Below are 22,570 nucleotides of genomic sequence, written 5' to 3'. Positions count from 1 at the left end.
GACCTCCGGGACCCCTGTAATAGGAGGAAGCCCAAGGACCCCTGTAATAGAGGGACCACAGACAGTGACACGTGTAACATGGGGCCGATCCACAGAGACCCCCTGCCTAAATGAATCCCATCACTGACCCCGAAGTGGTGAAACCCAAATGTTTGTAAACATTGACCACATCAAAAAGATGTGAGTACATTCCAATCACTCAAGCATGTGATTTTACTGCACTTACCTCTCTTTGATGGGGTCGATGTTTACAAACCTTGAGGTTTCATCTCTTATGCCACTGAAATGTGAAAGGATATGAATGGATCAAAGCTGCAGATGGCTTTACTCGTAAGCTATGAATGGCTTGTAGATAGTGAATCTGTGTGAACCAGAACCAGACACAGTGGGCGGGATTCTCCGATAATGGGGCTAAGTGTTGACGCCATCGTAAACGCCAGAGTATTTTACGATGGCATCATCTGGCCCCTAGGAGCAGTGATCCTTTGCTGCACAGGGGGCCAGCATGGCACTGGAGCGCTTCACACAGCTCCAGCTGCCGATACAGGCACCAGCACGGGCGACGCGGCCTGGCCAGCGTGGAGCCCCCCCCCCCCCCCCCCCCCAGAGTCGGATCACCCCCTCCCCCACACCAGGGTGGCCCCCGCATCATGAACGCCGAGATATCGCCGGGTAGTACCACACACGGACGACAGCGGCGGGGCTCAGCTGAACACAGCGTGTACTCAGCCAGTCGAGCGTGGAGAATCGCTGGGGTGGGGGGGGCCCGACTAGTGCTGTGGCAACCGCGCCGGCGCCATTGCGGCTGATTCTCCGGTCGCCAGAGAATCGGCGGACCGGCATCGGAGCGGCATCGAGGGGTTCGCCCGACCCAGTGTGAGGTCGGAGAATACTGCCCAGCTATTTTCCTTCGAGGAACGAAGACGAGGAGCTGCAAGATAAGTATTACAGTTCGAATTCTTCCCACTGCCTCTGTCTGGACTGCTATCTATCTCCAGGACAGGAGTCCCTTTCCCTGTGGGCTTCCTGTATTACAGTGGGGATTCCCCTATTGCAGGGGTCCCTGGGGGCGCGGATCACCCCCATAATTGGTGTTTGGGGGGCACCCAGGCAATCCGGGGGTGGGAGGCTGCTGTGTGTTTTGAGGGAGGTCAGGGTGGGGCAGTGGGTGGGTGGTCGGCCGCGGGACATCACTATCGGGCTGCCCAGCCAAGGTGGCTGCCCGATAACAGGGTTCCCTAGGATCATATTCCACTCCATGCATAAATTTGTATGACGTGGAACACTGAATTGCATCCGGGGGATCATACAGCTAGTGCAATTCAGCTCCGGTGGGAGAATATAGGGCGGGATTCTCCAATCGGCGATGCTGAAACCGCGTTCAGCGATCGGCCGGAGAATCCCCATTTATGCCAGAATCTGGGGCGGCGCCATTTTTGCTATGCTCCGACCCCTCATAAACGGCATCCTTGGCGAGTATGCCGTATGGACGGCCTCAGGACGTCACCTGAGGCCCACCTCCGATGCTCCGATCCCAATGGGCCGAGTCCCCGACGACGTGGGACACTTGTGGCGGCTACGGACTGAAGCCAGCACCGCCACAATCGGGGGGGGGGGGGGGGTGGAACCCTTCCGCTGGCAAGGGGGCCTTCATCGTGGGCTGGGGAGACTGATGGAGGGTGATGAGGCTGGTCATGGGGCATTTTTTGGCAGGCCGGTTCTGCATGCGTACGCCGTAATTTTGCACGGTGCAGTTGCCGCAGGCCACCACCGTGCAGATGCGCAGCTGAGAATGCGGCAATTCTCCGGCCATATCGGCAGGTAAAGCTGGAGGCTTTAAGCTGCGCGGCTGCTAGCCCCCCACCGAATGGAGGATTGGTGCGGGGTCGGCACCGACTTTCTGGTCATAAGACCAGATGGATCCTGCGGACATAGCCGCAGGATTGGAGAATCCTGCCCTAGTCTCCCAAACCGAGAATCCCGTCCGCTGTCTTTCGGTTGAGATGTTAAAGCAAGTCTTGCGAATGGACGGCGAATGATCCGGCAGCATTATTTTGAAAAAGTGCAGGAGAGTTATCCCCAGTGTCCTATCATTGTCATTCAATCATCACAAATAGTTTTTCCTTGTCTTCTTCGCATTGTTGTTTGTGGGAGCTTTGTATGCTCAGATTAGCTGTCTCATTTCCAACATCGCAACAGTGACTAGACTTCAAAAGCAGCTAATTGGCTGCACTGCATCTTGGGATGTTCTGACATGAAAGGCATTATGTAAATGAAAGTTTTTTTTTAATGCCACAGTTGTAATGCATTAGCAACAATAGTGAAAAGTTAGCTTTCAAGTAAATACAGGTCTCATAAATGACTAGCCACCCAGCTCCTACCCCCCTTTTTATGTTCACTCCTGGGATGTGAGCACTGCTGGCAAGGCCCATCCCGAATTACCCCCATGAAGTTGGTGGAGAGCTGCCTTTTTGAACTATTGCAATCCATCTGGTGTAGGTACACCCAAGAGAGTTCCAGGATTTTTATGCAAAGACAGTGGAGGAACGGAAATATAGTTATAAGTCAGGATGGTGTGTGACTTGAAAGGGAAATTGCAGGCGGAGGTATTCCAGTGTGTCCCCTGCCCTTAACCTTCTTGATGTTAGGGGTCATTGGTTTTGAAGGTGCAGTTGAAGGACGCTTTTTGTTGCAGTGCATATTGCACATGGTACACACCGCTGTCAGTATGCCCTGATGGTAGAGGGGTAGATGAGGTGCTGATCGAACAAGCTGCTTTGTCCTAGATATTGTCGAGCTTCTTGGGTATTGTTGGAGATGCACACTTCCTGGAGAGGTATTCCATTACACTTCTTACTTGTGCCTTGTAGATGATGAAGGGGAGTTACTCTTCATAGATCCCCAACCCCCGACTTGCTCTTGCAACCACAGTATTTATATGGCTCCTCCATTTTGGTTCCTGGTTTCCAGCAAAAATCCATCAGGATGTCGATAACAGGAGGTACAGCTGTTGAATGTCAAGGAGAGATGGTCAGACTACATCCTGGTGGTCATGATCATTGTGTGGCAGGTGTAGCATGAATGCTAATTGCCAATTTGCAGCCCAAGGGTGAATGTTGCCCAGATCTTGCTGCATGCAGGCACGGACTGCCTTAATAATGGAGGAGTTGCGGATGGTACTGAATACTGAATCTCCGCCTCTGGCGAAGATTGATGAAGCATTGATGAAACAGCTGAAGGTGGTTGGGCCTGAGATTACATCTTGAGAAACTCATGCAATGGTGTCCTAGAGCTGAGATGACTGCTTTCAACAAGCGCAACTATCTTCCTTTATGTTAGATATGTCTCCCAACTAGTGGAGAATCCACCCTCCTCCCCCTTAAACCCTGTCCCGCTCTATGCCCTCAGCCAATTCTCATTGGCTTCAATTCCACACTCAGTCAAATGCTGCCTTAATGTCAAGGGCTGTCACTCGATTTTGCCTCTGGAGTCCAACTCTTTGGATCAAGGCATTAATAAGGGACTGAATGGCAGTCCGAACTGAGTACTGGTGAGCAGGTTTGTTGCTAAGCAAATGCTTTTGGGATGCACTGAGAATGACACATTCCATTACTTTCTTGATAAATTAAATGAGCTATCCACACCAAATGGCATCCAGACTTAGCTCATCATGGTCAGCAACGTATTCTAGGGTGTCCCAGAGGACATCCAGCTAATACAAAGGTGCATCTCCAGGATAAGACAATGATGTTGGTGGTGGTGATCGGTGCAAAGTTGTGGGAAAGTCTCACCAATGCCTTGTACAGTTGTATATACACTTCCCTACTTTAAAACTCTATTCCTTTAGCTATGAAAGACAAAATTGCATTTGACTTCCCTATTACCTACTGTACCTGCATGCTAGTTTTCTGTGATTCATGCTTGGGGCACCCAAATCCCTCTGCACCGAAGCACTCAGATGTTTCTCTCCATTTAAATAATAAATTGCCTTTCCATTTTTCTGACCAAAATGGATAACTTCACACTTATCCACGTTAAACTCCATTGGCCAAATTTTGGTCCACTCACCTAACCTGTATATATACCCATTTGTAAATGTCCTCATTGCAAGTCACGCCTTGGTGTACTCCCCTAATACTCCAGCAGTTTTACACTGTACCAATTCTCCTGTCATACAACCAATTCTCTCTGATCTTCAGAGTCCATCCTCTTCTGTCCCCTCTTTCCCTTCTTTCCATATTTGGCAATTATGCTCTCAACAGTAGCGGTCCCATCCTCTGGAATTCAGTTTGTAAGCCACCCTGTTCTCCCACCTCCCTTCCCTGATACAAGATTCTCCCCCTCCCAATTGCTACTTCTCCTATGTCCCATCATCCTTTTTTTTCAACCTTTGCGAAATACATTGGTATGTCAGCCGTTGTTAACGCCAGTAAATTAGTGATTGCTGCTGTTTGTTATTGATTAATATAAAATGTCTTTATTTTTCAGCCTGTGACCTTGTGTCACAAGGGATTTTGGCTCTTGTTAGCTCCACTAGCTGTGCACCATCAGCTTCACTGCAGTCCTTTGCAGATGGAATGAATATTCCTCACCTCTACATTCAGCGCACACCAGCTGGAACTCCACGTTCTCAGTGTTCTATAGCAAGGAATGCTCGAAACAGTGATTACACGCTTTCTCTCCGTCCTCCTGATTACTTCAATGAAGTCATTCTTAAAGTAATCACAGAATTTTCCTGGCAGAAGTTCATGATCTTCTACGATGATGCATATGGTAATAACAAAGCCTGGTTTTCCTTTTAATTGTCAAGTACAAATAACTGTCCAATGTTGTATGGCTTCAATACTATACAAAACAAATAGTTTTTTTACTGAAAAAGATTTGACCAATATGAACAAAATCAAAATGGCCGTGTTTTGCTTGGGATGAAAACAGTATTGATGTGTTTTTACCATTCTACCCAAAGAGAATCTAAACCCATCAGTTCACATAATTGGTGCAAAAGGATATTTAGAACATGGCTGTGCCTAAGATAAAGGGTAAAATAAATGAAAAGTACAGCCTGTCAAATTGAAAGATTTCACATTGTTTTTATGGTAAGAACTTGCATTGATCTGTGAATTTGTAGGGACAACTGGTGGTCTTGTTCATTTCCAGCATCTGCGGCACAGAAATTTTGATTTGTCTAAGCAATCAAGGAAAACATTAGATCGGGAGCCGTATGATGGATAGAGGTGGGAGTAGCAATAACTGGTAATACAACACTAAAGGTGCAAAATATGCCAATACGGGCTTTATCATGCTTACACTTCCCACAGCTTCATTTATATCAGATTGTAGCACTGCATTCAGCATCTGCCGTAATCATTTGCTGCATTCAGTATGGGCAGATTAAACACAGGGTGAAGAATATTATTCTACAATAATGCGAGGTAGCCAACATTTTATTAAAGTCCAGAGATGAAGGAAGTTTACCTGATTTACTATGATGATCCTTTGCCTATCCTTAAAGTAGCTTTCTTTCCTGGTAGTTGGAAACAAGATTTTAGCAAGTGGTCATTTTGCGATGACAATTACCCAGCTGATTATCTCTTCCCGAGTTTCTTTCTGAGAGTTTTATTTCTTTTGGGTGCCCCCTTAAGCATCTGGCTGATATGTTGGCATAAAATGTTTGTCTGTGCTATTTTAATGCACTTGCTAGCTAATTTGTTTTAAATGTGTTAACAGCTGCAATTACACGGCAAAGGCTGCAATTTAGCACAAACACGTTAAGCAATGCACTAAGTGGCTTACAGAGAAAACAAAATCCCCCATTGTGCAGATTCTTGAGTGGAGAATGCACTTGCGAGTTGATATTTGCTGCCAGTAACTGCTGCACGTGATGTTTACCATCATTTTGTTTGTAGTCATAGCTTTCAAATTCCCAGTCAACACATCTGGATATCCAATTGGTTTCTTACTGGGGGCATTGCTGTTTGTTAAAGCACCAAGTTGTGATTATCACCACTGAACTCTGATTTGTTGGCTTACATTTCTGGTATCATAATACTGCAAACATGATGGGGTGGCATGGTAGCACAATGGTTAGCACTGTCGCTTCACAGCACCAGGGTCCCGGATTCGATTCCTGGCTTGGGTCACTGTGCGAAGTCTGCACGTTCTCCCCGTGTCTTTGTGGGTTTCCTCCGGGTGCTCCGGTTTCGTCCCACAGTCCAAAGATGTGCGGGTTAGGTGGATTGGTCACGCTAAATTGCCCCGTAGTGTCCAAACGTTAGGTGGGGTTGCTGGGGTAGGGTGGAGGTTTGTGCTTTGGTGGGGTGCTCTTTCAGGGGCCGGTGTAGACTCAACGGGCCGAATGGCCTACTTCTGCACTGTAAATTCTCTGCTATTCTATGCTATGCAAACAGGAAACCAGAGTATTGGGAAATTTGTTGGTCATCACACTTACTTTCCACTAAGAACACCCGACTGGCAGCTTCTTTCTGTTTTTTACTTAAATACCTGCCCAAAAATTCAGTTGGCACATTTATTACCAGCCTCCCCGGACAGGCGCCGGAATGTGGCGACTAGGGGCTTTTCACAGTAACTTCATTGAAGCCTACTCGTGACAATAAGCGATTTTCATTTTTCATTTTCATTATTAGCACAAAAAGAATTGAGAATATTTTAAATCTAATTCATGTGTACCAAAAGTGGCCATGAAGTCTCTCATTTAAAGCAAATTACTGCAGATGCTGGAATCTGAAACAAAAACAGAAAATACTGGACAATTTCAACAGGTCTGATAGCATCTGAGGAGAGAGAAGGGAACTGATGTTTCGAGTCATCCAGACTCAAAAAGTCAGCTCCCTTCTCTCTCTCAAATGCTGTCCAACCTGCTGAAATTGTCCAGTATTTTCTGTTTTTGTCTTTTATTTTGAGATTTGAACAATGGATATTTGAAATCATTATGTGCATTATGTACTTAAAGCAGTTAATAGGGCAACTATATATTTCTTTCCTCTGGTATACTATAATCAAAATGCTAAATTCTCATAATTAATGTTTTGAACATTTGAACAGATATTCGTGGGATTCAAGAATTTTTGAGCCAAGCTGGTCAACAGGGAATAGAGGTTTCACTCCAAAAGGTTGAGGCCAGCATAAGCAGCATGTTCACGGGCCTTTTCTCCACTCTTGGGTTCGATGAGCTGAGCCGTTTCCGAGACATGCTTCGAAGAGCCTTACTTTTCCTTAATCCACGTACAGCAAAGACCTTCATTAGTGAGGTAATGAATTTCATATATTTGATGAATATACACACTAAAATCTGAAACAGAAGTAGCAAAGTCTGGTTAAAAAAATACGCACACAAACAAGCAGACCTATGAGCATCAGTATACCCAGAACGGAAAATAAAACCCAGGAAAACTTCGGAAGTGACGTGTACTGGTCCAAACTGATCCTGTGCACATGGAATTCCAATTTGGACCAGTGCCGGTAGTTTTCCAAGTTTTCCTGTTTTTTTTCCCTGCAACTTATATTTACATGGCACCTTTAATGTAACGAGCGTTCCAACGTGCATCACTGGAGTATTATAAGACAAAGTGTGACACTGAGCCACATGAGGAGGTATTCTGTCAGATGGCCAAGCATGGTCCAAGAGATAGGTTTTAAGGAGTGTCTTAAAGGTGGAAAGCAAGGTAGAGAGTCAGAGTGGTATAAGGAGGACATTCCAGTTATTTAAGGCCTAGACAAGTTAAAGCACGTCCCCTCGCCCCCAGAGGTGGAACACCTAACATCAGGGAAGTGCAAGAAATTAAAGGAGCGTAGATATCTTGGACGGTTGTAGGGCTGGTGGAGGTTACGGAGATAGGGAGGGATGAGGCCACAGAGATGCATGAAAACAAGGATGAACATTTGAAAATCAAGATGTTATTTGACCAGGGGCCAGTGTATGTCAGCAAGCACATTGGAAAGAGAATTACTGTGAGTTAAGGCCATGGAGTTTTGGAAAGCCTCAAGTTGAGGGAGGGTGGAATATGGATGATAAGTTAGAAGTGCATTCGACTTGTCAAATCTAGAGGTATCAAATGCATGAATGGGGATTTGAGAAGCAGGTGAGCTGAAACAGGCTAAGTCAGGCACTGTTTCGCAGATGAGAATAGGTGGTTTTAGTGAGGACAGAAGCTCATTGTAAAATTATATTTAGCCTGATTAAGTGGAAACACACTGGTAAGCCCCACTCTCCGTTTTAACTGCCCTCCACCCAAGGCAAGCCAACTGCAAAATGTTATCACATTAAATTTACTGACGTTGAAGTTCATGGTGACCATTTAAGTAAGGATGTATGCAGAAAGAGGAGTGTAAGGTGCTGAGGACAGCAGGAAATGATAGATTGTGAATGCAGCATTCTTGTGTTAATCAGGACAAAATATGACAAGCATAGTTTTGTAATGAGATTCGCCATTCCCTATACTCAGCAGGTCAGAAAATACGACTCGTCATTTTGTAAGGATAATTAAACAAGCCATAATAAATATTTTCAGTGATTACAGCCTCACCAGAAAAATAATGGTCAGGCACTGACTGAAACATGAAAGAATGATATCATTCCTGTCCTTAATGTTTCAGTAACTGGCCTAATTTTTCCAGGAGGTCAATAATAATAATTTTATTTACATATGATACAAGAGAAACCTGCACTTGTATTAACAGATCTGGTTTGCACTAGTTCCACAAATAGTGACATATTTGCAGTGCTTGCAAGTAAGCAGTGGAAATACTACAATAATGTATGTTAAGGTAGTGGCAGCTGTAAATTCAGATTTGTCTGTTTACTGCACAAAGTTTTCCCACAATGTGAAGGTAAATTATAATCGACATTTGCTTCAAATTTTATGTCAAGCTTATCTGCTGCATGTGGCTGTTTTTCATGCCGTACATATCCCATTAATGGCTACAGTGAAGCAACTCATCAATGCAGTGCATTCTATCTTCAAGCATGTGAACAGAATGAGAAACACATTTTATGATGTCTCCAAAGGAACCCATGTCAATCGCAGCCAACTTCATGAGATTGCTTAGTTTGTCTTTAAAAAAAGTGATCAGTCAAACCACGTGAGATATGGATACCTATTGACTACTCCGAGTTTAGCAGCAAAAACATCCCAGCCTTTGAATATGTGAGCTAATACTCAACAATTCAGACAAATTCTATGAACATTATTCAGACAATTGCTTGGGGCTATGAAAAATTTTATGTATTCTTATCAATATTTTATTTTGTTGCCTATCCCTTCAAAATTCAGTCATTGTATGTAATCGGTTAGAGTTTCTGCTTTGGGTGCCATGACAAATTGCAACTGAAATTGTACCCAGCAATTTCATTCAATCCCAGCTGCATATCATCAGATATAAAATCTGCCATGAACTAAGCGCAATTGGGCATGATTTTAAAACTTACTTTGTTAAATATTGTATTAAAAAAATCCTTCATACATCTAAGAGTTGCCTTGGGAAAGTTGGATTAAAAGGAATAATAATAATCTTTATTATTGTCACAGGTAGGCTTATATTAACACTGCAATGAAGTTACTGTGAAAATCCCCTTGTCACCACACTCCGGCGCCTGTTCGGGTACACTGAGGGAGAATTCAGAATGTCCAATTCACCTAACAAGCACGCCTTTTGGGACTTGCGGGAGGAAACTGGAGCACCCAGAGGAAACCCATGCAGACATAAGGAGAACGTGCAGACTCCGCACAGACAGTGACCCAAGCCAGGAATTGAACCTAGGTCCCTGGCGCTGTGAGGTGACAGTGCTAACCACAGTGCTACTCTGCTGCCCTTCCCTATCCTTTACCCTCCAAAATAAGTAGTTTGATCTGTACCTCTCTGTCATCTGAGTAACCTAAATTTAAATTAACTTATAAGAAAACATATCAATCTATTTTCTAATTATGTTAGAGTGCATTAGTTACTTTCTTACTGAATGAAAATTAACCTCAGATTTAAAAGCTTTTACAACATATGTCCTTCTGCCCAGCTTAATTTTTAAAGCCTCTTTGAATGCCTGTGTGGTAGTCACCACTAGCTGTATTATATGTGTTACGGTAAGACACATATACTAGAGGTACATGGGTAAATCCCTGCCTGATGGCTCCACCCAGTACGCGGCATATAAATGTGTGTGCCCGCCGGTGCTGCAGCCATTCTGGTAGCAGCTACAGGAGGCACAACATCTTTGCTCAATAAAGCCTCGATGGGCAGCACGGTGGCGCAGTGGGTTAGCCCTGCAGCCTCACGGCGCCGAGGTCCCAGGTTCGATCCCGGCTCTGGGTCACTGTCTGTGTGGAGTTTGCACATTCTCCCCGTGTTTGCGTGGGTTTCACCCCCACAACCCAAAGATGTGCAGGGTAGGTGGATTGGCCACGCTAAATTGCCCCTTAATTGGAAAAAATGAATTGGATACTCTAAATTTATAAAAAAAAAGAAAAAAAAAAAAAAAATAAAGCCTCGATTATTCCACTACTCTCGTCTTTGTGGTAATTGATAGTGCATCAATTTATTGAGCAAAGAATTTTAAAACGATGGATCTTCGCAATAAGCCTGATCACCTACAGCTGAGCCCTCAAGCAGCCAACGCTACGTCCGCTTTTGACCACTGGCTAGCCTGCTTCGAAAGCTACCTCCGAACATCCGCTGCGGAACACTCGGACGCACAAAAGCTCCAAGTCCTTTATTCACTGGTGAACCCTGACATTTTTCCTCTCATCTGGGATGCGCCCACTTACTCTGAAGCAATGGAGCTCCTGAAGGGACATTACGTTCGGCCAGTCAATCAACTATACGCCAGGCACCTCCTGTCCATGAGACAGAAACTCCCCGGTGAGTCCCTAGATGATTTCTGGCGTGCCCTGCACATCCTGGGGAGGAACTGTGACTGCCAGGCAGTTTAATCCGAGACGCCTTCATTACGAGCATGAGGTCTGCGTATGTCCACCAGCGCCTATTGGAAGGGGGTACGCTTGATCTTGCGGGAACCAGGCAGCTCACAAACTCGTTAACAGTGGCCTCCCGTAATGTCCAGTCGTACGTCCCCGACCGCACGGCACCCTCATGGGCATCGTGGGCCCCACCAGATACCGACTCCAGCTCACCGCAAGCCTGTGCCGCGCGGCAGCCAGCCAACCCCAGGGGGCCCAAATGTTATTTTTGCGGGCAGAACAAATACCTCCGGCAGCGCTGCCTGCCGTGGAGCGCAACCTGCAACGGATGCGGAAAGAAGGGACACTTTGTTTCTGTGTGCCAGGCCCAGTCGGTCGCCACTGTTTCCTGGCCCAGCGTTCCTACACCCCCCCACGTGCGACCCAGGGGCGCAGTCATTTTCCTCCTCGCAAGCCACATGCGGCCCGTGGGCACCGCCACCTTCTCCCCGCAGGCCACGTGCTGCCCGTGGGTGCCGCCATCTTTAATGCCGCCCGCCATGTGCGCCTTGTGGGCGCCGCCATCTTCGGTGCCATTTTGGACGGCGCTTCAGGACCCCTGCTTATCTGGAAGCTCGTCTGGCCGTTCATCGCCTGCCGCTACCTCCACCACCGCTGACCAGCCCGGGACCTCCCAGCATCTGCCGCAGATCACCTCGATCACCCTGGACCAGTCCCGGCCCCGGAACGTCGCGACCGCAATGACAACGGTGAAAATTGATAGGCACAAGACGTCCTACCTTTTTGACTCCGGGAGCACAGAGAGCTTCATCCACCTCACGACAGTAAGGCGCTGCTTCCTCCCGGTACACCCCTACCTCCCCTCACCGTATGCGGCCTCACGACCCTTAAGGTCGATCCACCCTCCTTGTTTGCGAACCTCCCCCCGGATTGCAAACCCATTGCCAGCAGGAGCGGATGGTACAGTTCCCAGGACAGGACCTTCATCAGGTCGGAGCTCCAACGGCTTCTGTGGGAAGGGGTCATTGAGGCAAGCAACAGCCCCTGGAGTGCTCAATTGGTAGTAGTAAAGACTGGGGAGAAGCACATAAAGGTTATTGACTACAGTCAGACCATCAATCGGTACATGCAGTGCGACGCGTACCCCCTCCCACGCATATCTGACATGGTCAATCAGATTGCACAGTATCGGGTCTTTTCCAAAATGGACCTGAAGTCTGCCTACCACCATCCGCCCGGAGGACCACCAATACACTGCATTTGAAGCAGATGGCCGCGTCTATCACTTCCTTAGGGTTCCCTTCGGTGTCACTAATGGGGTCTCGGTCTTCCAACGTGAGATAGAACATAGAACATAGAACAGTACAGCACAGAACAGGCCCTTCAGCCCTCGATGTTGTGCCGAGCAACGATCACCCTACCCAAACCCACGCAACCCGTATCCCAACAATCCCCCCATTAACCTTACACTACGGGCAATTTAGCATGGCCAATCCACCTAACCCGCACATCTTTGGACTGTGGGAGGAAACCGGAGCACCCGGAGGAAACCCACGCACACACAGGGAGGACGTGCAGACTCCACACAGACAGTGACCCAGCCGGGAATCGAACCTGGGACCCTGGAGCTGTGAAGCATTGATGCTAACCATCATGCTACCGTGAGGCACTAACCTCACGGTAGCATGGACCGAATGGTTGGACCGAATGGTTGACCGGTACGGGCTGTGGGTCACTTTCCCATACCTAGACAGCATCACCACCTGTGGCCATGATCAGCAGGACCACGACACTAACCTCCTTAAATTTCTCCAGACCGCCATGCTCCTTAATCTCACGTACAATAAGGAGAAATGCATGTTCCACACCAACCGCTTAGCCATCCTTGGCTATGTCATGGAAAATTGAGTTCTAGGGCCCGACCCCAACTCATGGAACTCCTCCTCCCACACTCCCCAAAGGCCTTGATACGATGGCTGGGGTTTTTCTCCTACGATGCCAAGTGGGTCCCTAACGAGGCGAACAAAGCCTGCCCACTCATTCAGTCCACAGTTTTTTCCCTGACGGTTGAGGCCCGCCAGGCCTTCAACCGCATCAAGGCAGACATCGCCAAGGCCACAATGCACGGGGTCAAGAGTGATGCATTGGATGTAGCTCTAGCCGCCACACTCAACCAGGCTGGCAGGCCCGTGGCCTTTTCCCACACCCTCCGTGCCTCCAAAATTCGGCACTCCTCTGTCGAAAAGGAGGCCCAAGCCTTGTCGAAGCTGTGCGGCATTGGAGGCATTACCTGACTGGCAAGAGATTCACTTTCCTCACTGACCAATGGTCGGTTACCTTCATGTTTAACAACACATAGCGTGGTAAGATCAAAAACGATAAGATCTTGAGTTGGAGGATCGAGCTGTCCACCTATAATTACGAGATTTTGTATTGCCCCGAGAAGCTCAACGAGCCCCCCCGACGCCCTATCCCGCAGTACATGTGCCAGCGCACATGTGGACCGACTCCAGGCTCTCCACTATGACCTCTGCCACCCGGGGGTCACCCGGTTCTTCCATTTCATCAAGGCCCGCAACCTGCCCTACAACATTGAGGAGGTCAGGACTGTCACCAGAGACTGTCAAGTCTGCGCAGAGTGCAAGCTGCACTTCTACCGGCCAGATCGAGCGCAACTGGTGAAGGCATCCCGCCCCTTTGAGCGCCTCAGCATGGACTTCAAAGGGCCCCACCCCTCCACCGACCGCAACGCGTACTTTCTGAATGTGGTTGATGAGTACCCCCGGTTCCCTTTCGCTATCCCATGCCCAGATATGACTTCTGCACGGTTATTAAAGCCGTCCACAGTATCTTCACTCTGTTCGGTTTCCCCACCTACGTCCACAGCCATCGGGGATCCTCCTTTATGAGTGATGAGCTGCGTCAGTTCCTGCTCAGCAAGGGCATTGCTTCGAGCAGGACGACCAGCTACAATCCCCGGGGAAATGGGCAGGTGGAGAGGGAGAACAGGGCGGTTTGGAAGGCTGTCCTGCTGCCCCTGCGGTCTAGAAATCTCCCAGTCTCTAGCTGGCAGGAGGTTCTCCCCGACGCGCTCCACTCCATCCAATCGTTCCTCTGCACTGCGACTAACGAAAGCCCCATGAACGTCTCTTTGCCTTGCCCAGGAAGTCCACCTCCGGGGTCTCGTTCCCAACATGGCTGACAGTTCCTGGACCCGTCCTCCTTCGCAAGCATGCGCGTACCCATAAGTCAGATCCTTTGATCGAAAGGGTCCACCTCCTACATGCAAACCCGCAGTACGCCTACATGGCACACCCCAACGGGCGCTAGGACACAGTCTCCCTCTGGGACTTGGCACCCGCTGGATCCCCACCCATGGCCCCCGACCCAACACACCCCCCAACCCCCCTTCCGGTTGCCTCATTCACCCCTGCACCACTCACCCTCCCCCAGCGAACCTCACCGCAGCCCCCACCCCAGGAGGATCCGTCCTCCCACTGGTTCCACTCAGGGATGACAAAGATGAGGACAACATGCTCCCGGAGTCACTGGTGACCAAGTCGGCGCCCACATCACCACCAGGACTGAGGCGATCAAAGAGGAGGTTTAAGGCCCCTGACAGACTGAACTTGTAAATTTTTTTCCACCACCCCCGCTGTACTCTTTTTTAACAGGGGGTGAATGAGGTAGTCACCACTAGCTGTATTATATGTGTTATGGTAAGACAAATATACTCGAGGTACATGGGAAAATCCGTGCCTGCTGGCTCCGCCCAGTAGGCGGTGTATAAATGTGTGTGCTCGCCGGTGCTGCAGCCATTCTGGTAGCAGGTACAGGAGGCACAACATCTTTGCTCAATAAAACCTCGATTATTCCACTACTCTCGTCTTTGTGGTAATTGACAGTGCATCAGCCTGCAAATGAACTCAATTAGCAGAAATTTCAAGTGATGTTCAATTAACCTTATGGATGTGGCCAACTTTGTGGGCAGAATCTGCTTCTGATGCAATGTTTTTAAACAAATGCAAAAGATCAATGAGATGTGAGTTGCGCCAAATGCATATTGTACTTAAAATACCATGATCTCTTGTGCAGGTACTTCCAATTTCATCCAAATTATGTCAAAGAGACCATCACAATTGAATGGAAAGTCCAGGTGATTGAGCTTAAAAACTAGCTTTTGTCAAAGTTTTGGAACAAGCCGATTCTGATATAGAGCTGCAGAATTCCCTTCCTTCAGCTGAAGACAGAATCAAACACGCATAGACCTTGTGATAGATACAGGTTGTACGTCGTCAAAATCACTGACTACTGTATTAACTATTTTCCCAGGATGTAAAAAGACTGTTCTACTCATGAACTGTTTAGGAGAGCTACAGTTAGAAATTGCCATGAAAGAACAAGATTGAAATATAGAGGGTATGAAGGAAAGTGGAGTTGAGGCCATAATCATCATTAATGATTTTATTGAATAGCAGAGCAGGGTCATGAGGCCAAATGGCTTACTCCTGCACCTAATTTGTATGTCCGTATGAAATTTCAGATCAACAAAAAGGCTATTTGAAGATCTTAAAATAAAAGATTTTCCTGAAAGAGATGGAAAAGAATGTGGGTGGAATTTTCCCCAAATTGCAGTGTTGGAATAGGTATCTCCTTCCCGATGGAAGAGGTTGGAAGAGAGAATAACTCGGGTGAGAAGAGTCTTTGATTATGCTGCCCGATTTCCCAAGACAGCGGGAGATGTAGACAGAGTCAATGGATGGGAGAGAGTTCATGTAATGGACTGGGCTATGTTCACAAATCTGTAGTTCCTTACGGTCTTGGGCCACACAGTTGCCATATCAGACTGTGATGCAGTCAGATAGGATGCTTTCTATGGTGCATCTGTAAAAATTGATACGAGTCAATGTGGACATGCTGAAATTAAGAACATAAGAACATACGAACTAGGAGCAGGAGTAGACCATCTGGCCCTTCGAGACTGCTCCACCATTCAATGAGATGATGGCTGATCTTTTGAGGACTCAGCTCTATATTTCTGCCCGAACATCATAACCCTTTATTCCTTTATTCTTCAAAAGACTCTCTATCTTTCTTCCTTCGTTTCCCGAGGAAGTATGGGCGCTGTTGGGCTTTCTTGTTCGAAGCAGCGACATGGGTGGACCAGGACAGGTTTTGATAATGTGCATACCTAGGAATTTGAAACTCTCAACCATTTTCACCTTGATGCCATTGATGCAGACAGGGGTGTGTAAGATACCTTGCTTCCTGAAGTCAATGACCAGCTCATTTGTTTTTCTGACATTGAGGGAGAGATTGTTGTCATTACACCATTCCACTAGGTTCTCTATCTACCTCCTGTGCTCTGAATCATCGTTGTTCGAGATCCGGGCAGCACGGTGGCCTAGTGGTTAGCACAACCGCCTCACGGCGCTGAGGTCCCAGGTTCGATCCCGGCTCTGGGTCACTGTCTGTGTGGAGTTTGCACATTCTCCCCGTGTTTGCGTGGGTTTCGCCCCCACAACCCAAAGATGTGCAGAGTAGGTGGATTGGCCACGCTAAATTGCCCCTTAATTGGAAAAAAAAATAATTGGGTAATCTAAATTTTTAAAAAAAAATCGTTGTTCGAGATCCTATCCCACTACTTTCTTGTCATCAGAAAGCTCGGAGATGCATTTGGAGCCAGATTATGCCACACAGTCGTGTGTGTATAGGGAATAAAGCAGGGGGCTAGGTATGAAATCTTGCGGGGCTGCGTATTGAGGACTATCGTGAAGGAGATATTTTTGTTTATCCTTATTGATAGTGGTCTATGGCTCAGGAAGTTGAGGATCCAATTGCAGAGGGAGGAGCCAAGTCCCAGGTTTTGGAATTTTGACATGAGCTTGACTGGGATTATGGTGTTGAAGGCGGAACTGTAGTCCATGATTAGGCGTCTGACAAAGGAGACCTTGATATTGAGATGCTCCGGGGATGAGTGTAGGGCCAGGGAGATAGCGTCAGCTGTGAACTGGTTGTAGTGGTATACGAATTGCAGTAGATCAAGGCATTCTGGGAGAATGGAGTTGATGTGTCTCATGACCAACCTCTCAAAGCACTTCATAATGATAGACGTCAATGCCACCCGACGGTGGTTGTTGAGGCACTTTGCCTGATTCTTCTTTGGTACCGGTATGATGATGGTCTTCTTGAAGCTGTGGGAACCTCAGAACTGAGAAGGGAATGGTTGAAGACATCCGAGAACCCATCCGCCAGTTTGTCCACGCAGGATCTGAGTGCACAACCAGGGACTCCGTCAAAACCCATTACTTTCCAAGGATTCACTTTCAAGAAGGCCGATCTGACTTTGGAGGATGTGACAGTAGGTAGGGTGTGTCCGAGGCTGTTGGGGCAGTTGAAAATGATTTGTTGGTTTCCTGCTTGATCCGAACATAGAATGCATTGAATTCATTGGGGAAGGATGCGCTGTTGCCAGAGATTCTATTCGGCTTTGCTTTGTAGTCCGTTATATTGTTTAAGCCTTGCTGCAACCAACGAGAGCCCGTGTTGTCAGCCTGTGGCTCTAGCTTAGTCTGGTATTTTCTCTTGGAATCCCTGATGGATTTGCAGAGGTTCTACCTAGGTTTCCTGTATAGGTCAGGGTCGCTTGTCTTGAACCCCTGACCTTCGGTAGGGAGTGAATCTCCTGGTGAAACCATGATTTACGGTTGGGGAATGCACGTACTACCTTCTTTGGCATGCAATCTTATACATATTTGCTGATGAAGTCTGTGACGAAGGTGGCATACACAGTTACATTGGCCACTGAGTTCTTGAATATGGACTAATCCACTGACTCCAAACATCCATGTAGGAGTGACGATGGGTCACTAATTTCAAAAACTGAATGTATGACCTTGAGGAACACAATTTTCCAGTGTCTATCATTAAATACTGAATAGGGTTTGTTATTCATTCCCTGAGCAGGTTATCGAGAGTTGTCTAGTAAATCATGCTTTGAGCATGATGTCCTGATTTGGTCACTGAGACATTAAAATGCTGGGAGCAGTTGTTACAATCCCAATTGATGTTATAACTGGACAGGAAGATTCCAGAATGGAACACTGGCTCAAAAGGCTATAACTTTTACTTTTTAAAAATAAAACATGGAGGAACAGAGTCACAAATTAGCCGCAAATTAGTTGTAACAAGCTAAAAAAATGATTAAACATGAAAAATTGGACTATTGTACGATACTCGTTTACTCCCTCCTTAGCTTAACAATTACACACATATTTTAAGATGAACACAGATTATGACGTATACCTTGAGTTACAATGGTCTTATTAACACGTAACGTCCCTTTTAAACACACAAGATGACTGTGGTAAGAGACACTCATCTCTGAATTAAAGTGAATGTCTGTGGATTTCTTCTCAAAATCCCACCAAATTATTCTTATACTACGAACCACACTGTCTCCCTGAACTCCGGCTTCCACATGAATGATTTCAAATCCTGCTTTCAAAAGTCACTTTCAAATCTTCTTTTAAATTATGTTTTCCCTCTTCTGATTCCATCAAGGTTTCACTTTCAGCTTTTACACTTCTCCCTTCGGGTTTCCTTTGTCTTAGCCTTTTACACAAACTTTGAGGTCCAGCTACCGATTTTCACAATTATTTCAAATAATGTCTCCCAAACTGTAGTAATTTCTCACAAACCTGAGCACTACTGGAGATATCTCTCAGACCTCTCACAATGCAATGCCTTTTCAACTCTCTGTGACTTTATTGGAGAGTAATCAGTTCTGGTTCCTAGTTTCCTCTGTTGCCATTAACTGCAGGCTTCTTGGAAACTTCTCTTCATTTCTCTTGGTTCCTTAACTAGCTGGACTTTAGATTTCCAGCCTTTGTTTTCTTAACCATTACTCCATATGGTTTATCTTCTAGCAAGGCTGAGAGAGATGTTCTTTCTTCAGCTTTCCAAAACCAACTGCTTCAAACAGCTGTGAGAGCTACCATATCTCGCACTACCTATCTCCAACTGCAATCAAATTAGCTAAAGAAAAACTTCAAAGCTTCTCTACCTTACAAGGCCCCTGTTGCTAAGCAACGCTCACATGCTTATGTCTTTTATTTATTTTTCATGCTTACCCCTTTCTAAGCATAATAGAAATACATTTGGAACTGAACCAACCCCCACACATTCATCAACTATAAGATTTGCCCTTCCAGGTACAGAAGCGTTAAATTAAACCCTCTTAAAACTATACATTATTTCTAATGTTTACCAATACATATATAAAGCCCTTAAAATGACCTTTATTTTCCTAACACAGTTTAGAAAAAATCTACAATGTAGATTCCTAATCTCAGCGATCCAAGTTGAGGAAATGTGCAATAAACATTTAATCGTGGAAAGGCTGCTGAATGCATGATTGTATAAAAGAGAGTTAAGTTTCTGAAAAAGATAAAACTCAAATATTAATAATAATAATACTTATTGTCACAAGTAGGTGTCAATGAAGTTACTGTGAAAAGCCCCTAGTCACCACCTTCCGGCGCCTGTTCGGGGAGGCCGGTATGGGAATTGAACCAGCGCTGTTGGCCTTGTTCTGCATTACAATCTAGCTGTTTAGCCCACTGTGCTAAACCAACCCCTGAATTTAATTAAGAGTACTTTCAGTGCGAGTAGCACAAATGGACATAATTTACATTTTCCTAATGTGAATCTGAGGACTGATATCATAGAATTCTTCACACAATCTGGGCTTGAGGTATTGATTAGGCTTCCAGAAAGACAAGTGGCTGTGAAAACCTGATCCAGAAATGGGGTATGGAACGATAGGATCTTTCTGGATTGGTGAACTATATGGGCCAAATGGTCTTTGACATGAATGACTACTTTGGTTTCAAGGAAGAAGTTGACAATCTTAAGCATGTGAAAGTTGGGATTCAATCATGAGTGTCATCAAAAAACATGAGAGCCATAATGATCAAAGGTAATAGAGAGGGGCCAGAGAGAGTGTAAAATTGGTTTCAATGAATTGGTAACCAGTTTATTTGCAAACCAAAGCAAAATACTGTGCATTCTAAAAATCTGAAATCTAAAAAAAGAACATTGGACAAACTCAGCTAGTCTGGCAGCATATGTGGGGAGAAATAGAGTTAATGTTTCAAGTCTCTTCGACCCTGCTACAGAACTGAAAAGGGGCAGAAATATGATAAATGATAAACTTGGAGAGGGGGGTCAGGCAGAATGAAAAGTCAGTGATAGGTTGGAGATAAAGAGAGATTGACAAACGTAATATTGCAGAATGTGTGAATAGGAGAACAGAGAGTAATGCTCAGTAGGAGCAAAACTGAACAACAAGGGGTAGTGGCCATGTGGGGTTGTGTTGGGACAAGCCAAGGAACTGAATACAGGAAACAAAAGAGGGGGTGTGTCAAGATGATGGGGAATGTTCATCGTCTAAAGTTGTTGTCCAGAAGGCTGCAGCGTACCTAATTGGAAGATGAGGTGCTGCTCCTCTAGTTTGCTTTGGGCTTCACTGGAGCACCGGGCAGCATGGTAGCACACGTGGCTGGCAATGTGGCTTCACAGCGCCAGGGTCCCAGGTTCGATTCCCCGCTGGGTCACTGTCTGTGCAGAGTCTGTACGTTCTCCCCGTGTCTGTGTGTACGTTCTCCCCGTGTCTGCGTGGGTTTCCTCCAGGTGCTCCGGTTTCCTCCCACAGTCTAAAGACGTGCAAGGTTAGGTGGATTGGCCATGTTAAATTGCCCTTAGTGTCCAAAAAATTTAGATGGGGTTAGTGGGTTATGGGGATAGGGTGGAAGTGAGAGCTTAAGTGGGTCGGTGCGGACTCGATGGGCCGAGTGGCCTCCTTCTGCACTGTAAGTTCTATGTATTGATGTATGTATTGCAGCAGGCCGAGGATGGACATGCGAGCATGAGAGCAAGATGCTGAGTTCAAATGACAAGCGATCAGGCAGTTGGGGCCATCCTTGTGAACAGAGCAAAGGTGTTCCGCAAAGCAGTCACCCAGTCTGCGTTTAGTCTCCCCAATGTAGTGGATTGGAAGCATTGGAAGCAGCAAATACAGCAGACCAAATTGTAGAAGGTGCAAGTGAAATGTTGCTCCATCTGAAAGGAGTGTATGGACCCTTGGACAGTGCGGAGGGAGGAGGTAAGGGGCAGGTGTTATACCTTCTGCAATTGTATGAGAAGGTGCCATGGGAGAGGATGATGGAGGAGTGGACCATGGTGTCACAGAGGGAGTGGCCCCTGTGGAATGCTGAGGGGGGAAGGGGGGGTGAGGGGAAGATGTGTTTAGTGGTGACATCATGCTGGAGTTGGCAGAAATGGGGGAGGATGATCCTCTGAATGCCCTCAACCCTCACTCTCAGGGCCATGACATGGCCCCTCTTGTTCTCACTCTTCACTGCACCAGCCTTCGCAATCTAAGGATCAATGCAGTTTCCTCTGCAATGGGGAGCTTTGTGGAACACCTTCACTCAGTCCACAAGCACGACCCGAACCTCCAAGTTGCTTGCCATTTCAACTCAGCATCTAGCTTTCATGTCCACATGTCCATTCTCGACCAGCTGCAATGTTCCAGTGATGCCCAACACAAACTGGAAGAGCTGCTCCTCATCTTCTGATTAGGCCTATTACAGTCTCCTGCATTCAATATTGAGTTCGACAACTTTGGACTTTCCCCTCCATCTTGACTCACTCCCCACCCCTCCCCCTTTTGTTTTCTGTTGTTCGGTTTCCCTGCCTTGTCCCAACACAACCCCTCCCCTCCCCCACATGGTCATTGTCCCTTATTGTTCAGATTTTCTCCCACTGAGCACTGACCTCTGTTCTCCTATTAACACATCCTGCTATTACCTTTGTCAGCAGTGACACTCTTCAGTCTCTAATGGCACCATTAACAGCCCCTTTGTTTTATGCCCAAAGCATATTTGTCAATCTCTCCTTAGCTCGAGCTATGACTGACTTTCTATTCTGCCCCATCCCTCTCTCCAAGTACATAATTCATCACAGTTCTGCAGAAGGGTCATATGGACTCAAAAGGTTAATTGTGGTTCTCTCTCCACCGATGCTGCCAGATCTGCTGAGGTTATTCAGCATTTTCTGATTTTATACCAGTTTATATATCATCTGATTTTCTTTTCCATTAAGGTCAGTTAATCTCAGCACTCCTGGATCAGCAGAGAAAGAACTGTTGTAGTGCTCCTTGCTGGAAAGTGTATCTGTATCGAGGTTGAATGAGGACAGAGTGGGGACTTTGGTGTGATATCCTCTTTGTTAGCTTTCACAGTCTTGGCTTATCATGTGAAAAATATTCAGTGGAGTGAGGTGCAAGGGGTTGGAACTATGCCTCAGCAAGAGGCAATATCTTCAGGGAGAAGGAAAAAAAATTAAGGCGAGAAACAGCTCATGTTGAGAAACATCCATCTAATTTTGTGTGACACATCAACAAACAAAATATAAGCCACCTTTTGAAATATAACAGACAAAAGAGAAAAAAAAGCTCATTGTGTTTTTATTTTCTTCCCCTGATCTCAAGATCTGTTCGCCTTTCTGAAGAGAGGAATCAAACAGATGCCTATCTGGGAAAATTTCCAGTCGTAACAATAATTATCCTCAATTGACCA

The 22,570-nt window shown here is 46.4% G+C and overlaps 1 protein-coding gene across 1 annotated transcript in view; it reads left to right on the top strand.

Annotated features, from left to right (window-relative positions):
• LOC119965205 (glutamate receptor ionotropic, delta-2-like) overlaps positions 1-22,570 on the top strand; it is a 591,162-nt gene that overhangs the window by 238,892 nt on the left and 329,700 nt on the right. Inside the window, exons 3-4 of the mRNA XM_038795644.1 lie at positions 4,489-4,773; positions 7,063-7,268. Of these exons, the coding sequence (XP_038651572.1) occupies positions 4,489-4,773; positions 7,063-7,268 (491 nt within the window). The remainder of the gene's footprint in view (positions 1-4,488; positions 4,774-7,062; positions 7,269-22,570) is intronic.

Source organism: Scyliorhinus canicula, chromosome 4, assembly GCF_902713615.1.
Source record: "Scyliorhinus canicula chromosome 4, sScyCan1.1, whole genome shotgun sequence".
NCBI classification, from domain to species: domain Eukaryota; kingdom Metazoa; phylum Chordata; class Chondrichthyes; order Carcharhiniformes; family Scyliorhinidae; genus Scyliorhinus; species Scyliorhinus canicula.
Note: the sequence above shows the minus strand (reverse complement) of the source record. Positions and strands in the feature narration are given on the sequence as shown.